At 32.0% G+C, this 12,212-nt stretch overlaps 1 protein-coding gene across 4 annotated transcripts in view; it reads left to right on the plus strand.

Moving 5' to 3' along the window:
* Positions 1 to 12,212, plus strand: part of ABCA5 (ATP binding cassette subfamily A member 5) — a 69,810-nt gene that overhangs the window by 14,754 nt on the left and 42,844 nt on the right. For all 4 annotated transcript variants that reach the window (XM_059380340.1, XM_059380339.1, XM_059380341.1 and 1 more), the window contains 7 exons: positions 1,620 to 1,781; positions 2,636 to 2,724; positions 4,529 to 4,758; positions 6,421 to 6,562; positions 7,504 to 7,692; positions 9,158 to 9,305; positions 11,433 to 11,601. In XM_059380340.1, the coding sequence (XP_059236323.1) occupies positions 1,620 to 1,781; positions 2,636 to 2,724; positions 4,529 to 4,758; positions 6,421 to 6,562; positions 7,504 to 7,692; positions 9,158 to 9,305; positions 11,433 to 11,601 (1,129 nt within the window). The remainder of the gene's footprint in view (positions 1 to 1,619; positions 1,782 to 2,635; positions 2,725 to 4,528; positions 4,759 to 6,420; positions 6,563 to 7,503; positions 7,693 to 9,157; positions 9,306 to 11,432; positions 11,602 to 12,212) is intronic.

A 12,212-nucleotide genomic window follows, 5' to 3' on the forward strand; every position in this document is an offset into this window, starting at 1 on the left:
CTGGAGGTATAAAGATTAGAAAGCAGTAATCATTTCAGACTGCCATGGTTATTTATGGAGAAATATGGTGTAAACAGAAGTGGTGCTTACCTTTGGAGACGATGATTGTGGCTAGGTACCCAAGTCTATTTGTCTCAGTTTGTACTTCTCACAAGAAATTAACTGGAGAACAGTGTATATGATGTGATACTAATGAGCCTAAAGTTGTCTGTGAGAGAATACAAGACAAGAACTAGAGGAAGTGACAATTTATACTATGATGATTAATTTAATGAAATACTAAATTGTTGAAAATAACAGATTTACATGTTGTCTTATATAATCAGATAGTTTTAATTAACTTCTAGTATGTATCGTCATAGTCCTGGATAATGCATCACTGAATAGACAATGCTTATACAATCAGGAGCCAGATAACTTTCTCCTATTGGTTTCTTCTTGACTTACTACTATTTAATATCTTATTGGTATGTTTGTTGGTTTACCTGAGCATAAGTAGCATGGATAGCCATAAGCATTTATCATGTCACCTCAAAAAACTGATCAGAAATGTTGAGAACAAAATTCTTTGGTAGGTCTGACTTAGAGGAAAGCATATACACCAGAGAAACCCAAGTCAGTGTGTGTTAACTTAGATGCTAAAATAGTAGAAATATATACAGATACTTTTAAAAAGTTCTGTCTTTTTAACAACAGAACTGTGTGAAAGTGGTACACGCATCCAGATATGGCAACATGACTGGTAAGATGTTGAACTAACACCCTCTTTAGTCAGATCAATCTGTGTTCACCTTTAAGGTCCAGAAAATCATGACAATTAACACTGAGGTAATACTTTATAATTTACAGAGCATTTTTATCTTTGTAATTGCGTTTGTTCTTAACAACCAGTATAATCAGCTAGGTATTAAGGATGAGGATGCTGGAGTTCGGAGAATTCGTTTGCTTATCTCTGCTCACACAGTTAGTAAGTAACATAGTTAAGCACATAATCCTGTGTTCTTCCATTTCACCACATGTCCTGAAGCTTCTGTAGTGAACACTAGTTGCTTGTAAATAAAACTCTAAGAAAATATTTAAAAACTGGGATTATTTGATGTGAAAGGAATCTCAGTAGAGATTGTTTTCTCCATACATCTCTATGTATGGGGTTGAAATGGCAATTTTTTATTCAAAGGAGAGTTGTGTCTTAGTTACCAGAGTACATATTTAGTTTCTGAGAAGGATAATGGAATTTTCTTCTTTAGAAGAAATATTTGAAAATAAAATATCCACTCACTTACCAAGGAGTTACCTGTATGGTTTACTTTGAAATAGATAAGTGAACTGCAAATACTACATAATAAAGTATATGCTGGACTTCATCATATTAATAACTTTTATGTGTTACACAGACATATAATTTATGTACTTAGATGACAGCTGAGAAATAGTGTCTGAAATTGTACTGTTATTAATTATCATGTATATTTTTAGAATGGCTCTATTTTCTTGAAAGAGAATAAAACAGAAGTGCTTATAAAATACTATATTCACCAAATATCATGCTAAATTTGGCCTGTTGTTTGATAGTAAACTTTTAATTTGTGAGATAACATTATTGTTATAATATTTTACAGTCATAATTACTGAAGAATATGCAAATGAAAAAGAATTGTTAGTATCCAGTCTTTCTAAACCCAACAACTTTGTGGGTGTGGTTTTCAAAGACTTCATGTCCTATGAACTTCGTTTTTTTCCTGATATGATTCCAGTGTCTTCTATTTATATGGATTCAAGAGGTAAATAGCCCTAAACGATCTTGTAAATCAAGTAAAATGCATGTCTTTCTGGTTTTAGTTCATATGCAAAATTTGATGGGGTCCAACATTGGCATTTTCAACTGTACTTTCTTGTTCAGAGAAGAAAACAGTCAAGTGTAGCATAAATATATATGTATAAACAAATATCTGTCTACATCTACATGTAATATGAAATATAATTTATATAACATCTATTTTAATGTTAATACATTTATATATCATCATTTATATTAATACATATATATTATATAGTATATATAATATTATATAAAATATATAATACATTTATATATATCTTCATTACAGTAACAGCAAAATTTTATCTTGAATTGTATGACTTTCTGAATCAGCATTTTTTCCTCCATGTAATTGTTTTTCACATGTGGTGTGCTACATGTCTTCAAAATTTCAAGGTCTTGGACCAATGAACTTTATTAGTTTTATGTTTCTATCATGGAAAACAACCTTCAATGCTTCAACCACAAACATTTATTGAACAATGTTGAAGTCCCTTATGCTGAGTGTTGAATTTGTGACTTGATTCCAAAAGGCACTTAGAAAAAAATTTTTTTTTCCTGTCCTCTTAACCTGGACTTGTCCTGGCATCTGGGTGTGCTTTGAATCTGATTAAGTCACTATAGAATGACTTACTTTGAAACAGAAAAGTGACTTATTTTAAATAACATGTGCTATTCTCTGCCTTCAAAGGACAACTCCTTATTTTCTTCGGTCCTATGGAGATTAATTAATTATATTGCTTTAGCAACCCTCCATATAAAAGAAAGCACTTACATGTTGTGCAAATATTTCTTTTTCACATTTTGTCCCCATAGCTGGCTGTTCAACATCGTGTGAGGCTGCTCAGTACTGGACCTCAGGGTTCACAGTTTTACAAGCATCCATAGATGCAGCCATTATACAGGTAACTATGATGAAGGAGGTAAAATAAAGCCAAGCCATATATATATATATATATATATATATTTTAAAGATTTGATTTATTTGAGAGAGAGAGAAAACCAAAGCATATTTTGACAATTATGCCCTAAGTCTTTATAGTTAGGAATTTGTTTATCTACTGTCAAATATACAGAATACATATTACAGATTCTTTAAGAAAAAAAGGTTAAGGAAGAAGCATGTTTTCTGATTAAATATTTTTCAAATATTTTTATATATTTTTATATATCATTTGATGGTTTCTAAGCCCGTGAACTTAGCATTCCATGAATCTGTATTGTTGTATCTGTGTTGACCATAGATAATACTTATGAAAGATGTATATTTACAGACTTTTCCCTTGAATAAAAACAAGTTAAAGAAAGTGAGTATTTTTATTATGTTAATCATAGTAGTAGATTTCATTTTTTATGTAATAAAAATTTATCACTTATTTGCCAAGCATCATTTCTTTTCTTTCTTTCTTTTTTTTTTTTTAAAGATTTTCTTTCTTATTTTTTTTTTTTAAGATTTTATTTATTTATTCATGAAAGACAGAGAGAGGCTGTACCAGAGGGAGAAGCATGCACCCTGTCGAGTAGGGAGCCTGATGTGGGGCCTGATTTCAGGACACTGGGATCATGACCTAAGCTGAAGGCAGACACTTAACTGACTAAGCCACCCAGACGCCTGCCAAGCATTGCTTCTAAGTGATATACTAATATGAACCCATTTAACTGTAGCAGCCATATGAGATTTGTGCCATTACTCTCTCCATTTTAAAAATGAAACTGAAGCCCAGGGAGATTAAGTGACTTTCCCAAATTCAGTTAATTAGTGGCAAAGCTAATTCAAACTCTGGCTTTTTGCCTCCCAACTTTGTGTTTGAATACTGTACTGCCACTAGGACTAGGATTGTTACAATTATAATCTAAAGACATTTAGACCTTATCGAGTGCCTCACATTTTAGTATAAAAGAACAGGAGACCTTGAATAGGACACCTATCTCTGTTAGTTGTTAGACTGCTATATAGTAAACTGACTACAATCATAATACTTCATTTGACAAGGTTGTTGTAAGAACCAACTGATAGGTATAGGATTGTCTTATAAACTCTTACAAGATGGTATAATTATTAATATTATCCAAATTCAATAATATAGAAGTTTAAGGTAAAGACAGTGAAATATAGGATCTATCGCATAAAAGTAGTGTAACACTTTTATACTACTTTTTTGTATTTTGGCCAAAGACCTTAGCCATTCACAGCCTAGACCACACCGGATGGAAAAGCAGAGCACATATTATTTTAGACAAGGTAGAAGTATCATATGGCATAAAATTTTATAATTCTGTCTATACATGCTGCATATATAGATCTTAAAACAATAGAACATACCATTTAAAAAATTTTTTAAAAGAGAGTCTTCATGGTACTATAATCATTCCTTAATTCTCAATTTTATAAATGCGTATTTTTGTTAAGATGTATATATTGTCTGGTTAAGAAGATAATTGTTAAATTTTATTTTCTTTGACAATTTATTTCATCAAAATTTATAGACTTCCTTACTACAGACTTTATGGTATACTTCCAGAATGAATAAAAGCAATAATGTATGCTATATCATGATATTGTAGTCAGTTACTTTATTTCCGGTGTGGTTTTTGAGAATTGTATTTGTAATAGGTTTGTACCAAATTTGGGAGTGTAATTGTCACATTTTATTGGGGGCCACTACCTGCATTAAATTCACTGATTATATTTTCATTTTCCAATTCTAGCTGAAGACCAATGTTTCTTTTTGGAAGGAACTGGAGTCAACTAGAGCTGTCATTATGGGAGAAACTTCTGTGGTTGAGATAGATACATTTCCCCGAGGAGTGATTTTAATATACCTAGTTATAGCATTTTCACCTTTTGGATACTTTTTGGCAATTCATATCGTAGCAGAAAAAGAGAAAAAGTTAAAGGAGTTTTTAAAGATAATGGGACTTCATGACACTGCCTTTTGGTATGTTATTACAAGTTTATTGTTTAGTGTGATTAATAATTAATTGTAAAGATCGTCAGGTTGTAATTTTGTTTTTCTCTCAAGTTGGGGTGCTGATTGTAGATTGTAGATCGTCAGATTGTAATTTTGTTTTTTGCTCAAGTTGAGGTGCTGATCCTTTTTACTTACAATGATTGCCTTTGTCTTGGAATGTGAGACTAAGGCAATAATAAGCTTTAACAATATATTGGCTTCTTCTTTTTTTTTTTAACCATAAGGTAAATGGGATTTGAAAAACTGATGTTGATATAACTTTAAATTTTATTTCACATTTTGTCTTAATTGATGAGGTGTGTTCTTTGTATTTCAGTGTCTAGAACATGAAAGATTTTGGAAAGTTAGAAATTAATTGTGTTATTGTCTTCCCCCAATATCATAGCATATGCATTTATTAAAAATTTAATTAAAATGATTGAAGTTTGCTTATGTCGTATGTGGGATTTTCCCCCTGGGAAAAAAGTTATTTGCATGAATTAAGATGAAAATATACAAGATAGTTTATAGAGAAGCAAATTTGAAAAGTGTTTTCACAAGTGAGCTTTTATGGGTCAGCAATTTTATATAATGATGATGTTATAGAGGTGTGACTTTTTATAAATAATTCTGAGTGAAATTTCCTTACTTTTCCCACTGTGTAGTAGGAAAATTTATTTTGACCTCACATTGGGGGAAAAGTTAATACTGTGCATGTGAGTTGCTATTATAGTCCATTTTATAAAATTTTATTCCATTTAGCCCAGTGCAGCAATTAATTATAACACTTTAATAATATCACTTTACATAATGGTGTCATTGTGTGTAATGTATTGTCTTTGCATTTTTTTTCCTGTTATTTGAGTAGTGATTGGTTTTTAAGATGTATTAAATTATTAAAGTGATTTGTGAGGAAGCGGTAGTTGGAAGCATTTAGGCAAATCAATTTCTTAGTGCCTCTGTTTTGCCTCTGTAAAAGGATGGGAAGTCAGTTTTGGTAATGTAGGTATCTTTTAATCCTATTTCATTGCTTTTATGGTAGCACACATAGATTAAGATCTGCTTACATTAAAAGAACAAACAAACCCAAATACTGTAGCAGTTTCATTGAACTCTGATTTGGGAAGAAATTTTGAGTAAATATAGCGAGTCCATTGTTGATCTTTATCTTACACTGTATAAATGTAGTAAGTATGTTGTTCATTAGTGATTGTGTTGATTAGTTGGTTAGTGTTGTTTTAAAGTACCAAAAGCTGTCAGAAGTTTAATTATATACCAGGGCATAAGAAAATTTTCATTAGACTCTTCTGTATTTTAAGAAAATCAGAAATGTTGTACATTATTGAACTTTTGAGAATATTAAATTTAAATTAGTCATAAACTGCTATTAATTTGTGAAGTTTTTTTGACTCTTAAAAAGATAATCACTATTTTACCTCTATATCAGGTTGTACTATTATCTTTAACTTAACTAATGTATTTTTAATTAGTTGTAAGAGCATTAATTTTTAGTAAATGAACATACATAGGAGAGAATAAACAATTTTAAGAGTAAAATTGCTAAAATAAAGCTGAAGTTTTGTTTGAAATGATTTTTAATTGTTAAAGCCTATGCATGTAACCATAAATATGTTTATATTCTCATTATAGGCTTTCCTGGGTTCTTCTGTATACAAGTTTGATTTTTCTTATGTCCCTTCTTATGGCAGTCATTGCAACAGCTTCTTCGCTATTCCCTCAAAGTAGCTGTGTTGTGATATTTCTACTTTTTTTCCTGTATGGGTTATCGTCTGTGAGTATTTTAACTTGAAATGGGAATAAAGAACTGTCAAAATAGTTGATTAATATAGCGAATTATTATTCTTTGGTTAATTTATAGTTGATTTGTTACTAGGTTACTGATAAATGAATTGTATATAGCATCATTTTATCTCCAGATTTTTAGGAAAGGTATGAAATAGTCTCAAATTTAACTTGTTTTCATATAATGTATTTCACATACAAATTTCTAAGTCTTTTACTGTCTTCATATAATCAAATTATATGTATAGTTAAGATTGTCTAGTACTAGAGTTTTTTCAAACCCTTTGTTTTCATGAAATCCTGACTATTACAAATTAATTTATGTTATAGGGAGATGATTTATAAAGGTGTACCTTTGTAAATATAGCTCTTTGGCAGTGTTGATATTCATTTGGTATATTTGCTGAATGTAGCTGTTGTTTCCAGTAGTTCCAGTGTCCATTTTGATTGGCTTATGTGCCAATGCCATACTGGTTAAATTTTTTGATGATCAACCTTGCTTTTTAACATGATGATTTACAAACAACTCGGACTTCTATTTACAGTTAACTGATTTAGCTTCTTATTAACACATTGAGTTTAAAAGATAGGTTCTCTGTTCAAAAGCTGGTTGGTTTATTGTTTTGTTCACGTATATATATCTAACTGCAGAAACATGTGACTGTTTATGGTTTCTATAGTGTAGAAGTAACCATGTTTGCCTTATGTAGGTAAATTGTAGTTTTTAATGTTTGTCATCTTAAGTTTTGTTATGTATTTATCATGATTTACATGAAAATAAAATATTTTACCATAGATAGCATTTAGAAAGTATTTCAGTGAATGTATTTTCCCAACGAAAATAACTTGTTCTTTTACAAGCAAAATTAATTTTATTTTCATACCTATGTATATGAACAATGCATTAATCTTAATATTTATATTTTACAGATATTTTTTGCTTTAATGCTGACACCTCTTTTTAAAAAATCAAAACACGTGGGAATAGTTGAATTTTTAGTCACTGTGGCTTTCGGATTTGTTGGCCTTTTGATAGTCTTCATGGAAAGTTTTCCCAAATCATTAGTGTGGCTTTTCAGTCCTTTCTGTCAGTGTACTTTTTTGATTGGTATTGCACAGGTAGGTAATATAGTCATCTTGCTTTCACTAAATATTTTTTTCCTCCAATTCCATGCAGCCTGTTATACTACAATGCATATTACCCTGGATTTGTGAAGAAATTATTTTAAAATGTCCACATGAGAAAGTAATCCTATTTGAATACTAGAGTACATTTTACTAGGTTTTATTTACATTTTCTTCATTTCTAAGTTTTTCATTTACATGATCTGTTTATAAGTTTTCTACTTCAAAGTGTGTTAGTGTGTCTCAATAATCTATTTTACTGCAATAATTCAGTTTGTTAGATGTCGTTGTTTTAAGCATCAGGTAATCTGGATTGCTCTGTGGCCTGGTTACATTGCTCCTTTTGTGAATTTATCTCAAATGTGTACTTGGCAGAAAATTGTGTGTGAGCAAAACAAATTTTCATGACTGTATTAGTGAAATAAGTAGACCTGGTGGATTTTATTACATTAGGGTTCATGGGATTGTCATTCACCTAAATAATATTTATATTCATTTATTTTTAAAGTGTTTATTTGATTTTTATTAATCTTTACAGGGGCAGTCAGGTTCTAAGGGAAAAATTCTTATGAGAAATTGCTTTATATAATAAAACATAAAGTTGTTTAATGTATAAAGAGAAAATATAATTACTAATATAAGAGATGATTCATGTTGACTAGATAGAATATTCTGATTTGTGAGATCTAAGATAGATTGTTTATGAGCATTGCATTAAATAAGTTTTAATTACATTGGACCTAAGAACTGTTGTTTATACATTTTAAGAGTCCATTGAGTTCTTCTTCAACTTAGAGAGGTAGAATTAGAGATTCATATGTTTTGTTGATTGTGGGAGGGACTTTTGATGTTTATTTAACCCATCTTCCATTTCACGGAGGAGGAGACTGAGATCCAGAGTGGTGTGATTAAAGTTTATTCACTTAATGGCAGATCTAGGACTAAATGAGGCCTCAGCCTCTAGTATATTTCTTTCTGCTCTCTCGTATATATCTACTATGAACAATATAATAGTTGTGTTAATCAAATCAGAATACCTTCCTATTTTCAGCATTGAAAGGATGCTGATCATAATTTTATCTTCTAATACTCAATTTGCTTGACTGCCACATGGACCATTTGTTTGCATCAGTTAGTGTTAATTGGATATTTTATTGTTATTTCCTTTGATAGTCATTGCATCAGAATTAAAAGCCCCAAGAGTGGATGTATACTCCTTTTAACAAGTTTTAGAAACATAACTTTAAAAAAGATTGAAATAGATTGTTGTGATAAATTTATATTTTAGTGAAGTTTCTGTTGTTTTCCTTGTAAATTCATACTAATTTGGTAGATTGTTTAATCTGTTAAAAGGCCCAGTTTGGTTACCACCAATCTGGATATATGGAGTAACTCTGGTATTAGCTTTCAGTTAGTTTTATCATTTTTATATAATAAAGTTTGTGTTTCTGTTTTTCAGGTCATGCACTTAGAAGATTTTAATGAAGGTGCTTTATTTTCTAATTTGGCTGAAGGCCCATATCCTCTAATTATTACTATTGTCATTCTATCACTTAATAGTGTATTCTATGTCCTCTTGGCTATCTATCTTGATCAAGTCATTCCAGGTATGCAGGTAGTTATTAGATTTTGCTTTAAAGATTTTTGCTTTTTTTGCTCACATAGCATCAGTTTAATTTAAATTTTTTTTCTAGCCAGAGTACCCCATCATATTTGTTGTCCAGGCTTTTAACTTAATTTTAAATAAATATATTTTGTACCTGCGTCTTAACCACTAGTAAACATAAGGAGATTCTGTTAAAAAGAAGAGTTTGCTTTTGAAAACATTAAATCCTTAACTGAATCTATCTCTGTCCTTCCCTGTGTCAGTCTTCCTTGGCTGAAGTATTTGACTCTTTTACCCTCTAAGGTACAAAACTGTGAAGTAATCTTGTAACTTCATAGTTTTCACCTTATGTAGTTCATTTAATTCTCTTTATCTATCATGTATTTCTAGCCAACTTCTATAGATTCAAAATATTATTAAAATATTTAACACTCCCTTGACTTTCCCCTTTGAGTTCCTCATTATACTTTTGTCTGTGTTCTAGACCTGCACTTATATGATTACTACTAGACACGAGTGGCTTATAAAATTAAAATTAATTAAAGTTAATTAAATTAGCAGTCCATATCCTCGATAGCACAAGTCACCTTCCAACTGCTCAGTAGCTGTTACCATATTGTATAGATAGAGGACAGTTCCATCCCTGCTAGGCTGGCCAGCACTAGTCTACAGCATTGTAATACCTCTCATCTCATTTCCTGCCTTCAGTCTGTCTAAAGCTTCACCATTCCCTTTAATCAATAATCATATGCTCTGAAATCACCTCGCTAGGCATTTCTAGTGAATTAAATAGAAACTCTTTATGTATTAATGTCCTTCACAATACTTTTATATATTTAATCCCTTTTTACTCTCCCTCCTTACTGTATTCTATACTCATCCTATTTACCTATTTAAACACAGCTCCAGTATATAAGTTAGTTTGTTTTTAGTTAGAAAACCATTTTGGTTGACTTAAACAAGAAGGAAAATTGGCTGTTTCACTTAAAAGGAAGTCCAGAGAGATAGGATAGACTCCGAGTTGGTTGTTTTGCTCAACTGTGTCATCAGGGACCCACTCTCTCCATGCTTTGGCCACGTGTATCTGAGTCTGGCACATTTGCTCTCTTCATGGCTGCCGTGGAATGCTTCTTTGTTCATGTCCAGGGGAAGAGGGAGAATGAATCTTTCCCCTATCCACCTAAAACCTTTGCTTTTGTCTAATTGGTTACATGCCTATTGTTGGAGCAGTAACAGTCACCAGAGCATGCCACATGCTGATTAGATCAGTTAGATCTTCTCTGTAGTTGGGATCAGATCAGGTGTGGTCATCTACAAGAGTGGATATTTTAAAAAATGGGAAGTATCGGTTTTTGTGGGGAAAGAGGTGAAAATGGATATATACTGTGTGAGCAACCATCACTGTCTACCATGTCTAAGTCTTCTATACCTCTCCTATTGCTTCGTTACTCTCCTGATTTTAAAAAGGCTTCTCTATCATGGAGCACCTGGGTGGCTTAGTCAGTTAAGTGGCTGCTTCAGCTCAGGTCACGATCCCTGGATCTTGGGATCGAGCCCTGCATCGGGCTCCCTGCTCAGTGGGGAGCCTGCTTTTCCCTCTCTCTCTGTGTGCGGCTCTGCCTACTTGTGCTCTCTATCTCTCTGTCAAATAAATAAATAGAATCTTAAAAAAAAAATGTCTTCTCCATGAACAACATCCACTTTTCTAAGTATTAAATATTAGCTGTTTTCATTGACTCTCTAAGATGAGACACATTTAAGCCTTCAGGATATGTTCCCTATCTAGGTATAAACTTTTCCTTTTTTGAACTCTTATAGTACCATGCATGACATGCTTCATATTCTGCATTGTGTTCTAACCACTTGTTATAGTGTACCCATAAAGACACAAATTCCTTTAGAATGGAAAATGTATTTCATGCATCTTTATATTCTCATGCACTGTAAGTATCTCAAACTGTTTATGGACTAGAATTATTTCTCAGTAAAACACTTCTCACACAATGATGATTTAATACTTTATATGTAAACTTTAGATCTAAGTCTTATGTTTCACATATTGCTTTTATGATTTAAAACATGGTTTTTAGAAATAATTTGTTATGAAAAGTTTTTTTTTATTTTTCAGGGGAATTTGGCTTACGGAGATCATCTTTTTATTTTCTAAAGCCATCATATTGGTCAAAGAGCAAAAGAAATTATAAGGAGCTATCAGAAGGCAATGTTAATGGGAATATTAGTTTTAGTGAAATTGTTGAGCCTGTTTCTTCAGAATTTATGGGGAAAGAAGCCATAAGGTATCATTTAATCATTGGCAATTTAGGTATAAGAAGTATTGATGGAAACTGCTATATTCAAATCCTGTTTTTAAAAAAATGTTTGTAAGGGGCACCTGGGTGGCTCAGTGGGTTAGGCCGCCGCCTTCGGCTTGGGTCATGATCTCAGGGTCCTGGGATCGAGTCCCACATTGGGCTCTCTGCTCAGCGGGGAGCCTGCTTCCCTTCCTCTCTCTCTGCCTGCCTCTCTGTCTACTTGTGATTTCTGTCAAATAAGTAAATAAAATCTTAAAAAAAGAAAAAAAATTGTTAAAAAAAAAAAAAAAGCCTCAGCCTTCGGCTTAGGTCATGATCCCAGGGTCCTGAGATCGAGCCCCACGCCAGGCTCTCTGCTCTGCGGGGAGCCTAATTCCCTAATTCCTCCTCTCTCTCTCTCTCTCTCTGCCTGCCTCTCTGCCTACTTGTGATCTCTGTCTGTCAAATAAATAAATAAAATCTTAAAAAAAATTCATGTATTATATCTTAAGAGAGTTGGTACAGATCTCATGATTTTTAAAACACAGTATTAATGTGGGCTACTTCTCTTTTAAGTTCTTATTTTCTTTGTAATCATTTAGAGTAATGTGCTAGGT

Source organism: Mustela nigripes, chromosome 16 (assembly GCF_022355385.1).
Source record: "Mustela nigripes isolate SB6536 chromosome 16, MUSNIG.SB6536, whole genome shotgun sequence".
Lineage (NCBI taxonomy): Eukaryota > Metazoa > Chordata > Mammalia > Carnivora > Mustelidae > Mustela > Mustela nigripes.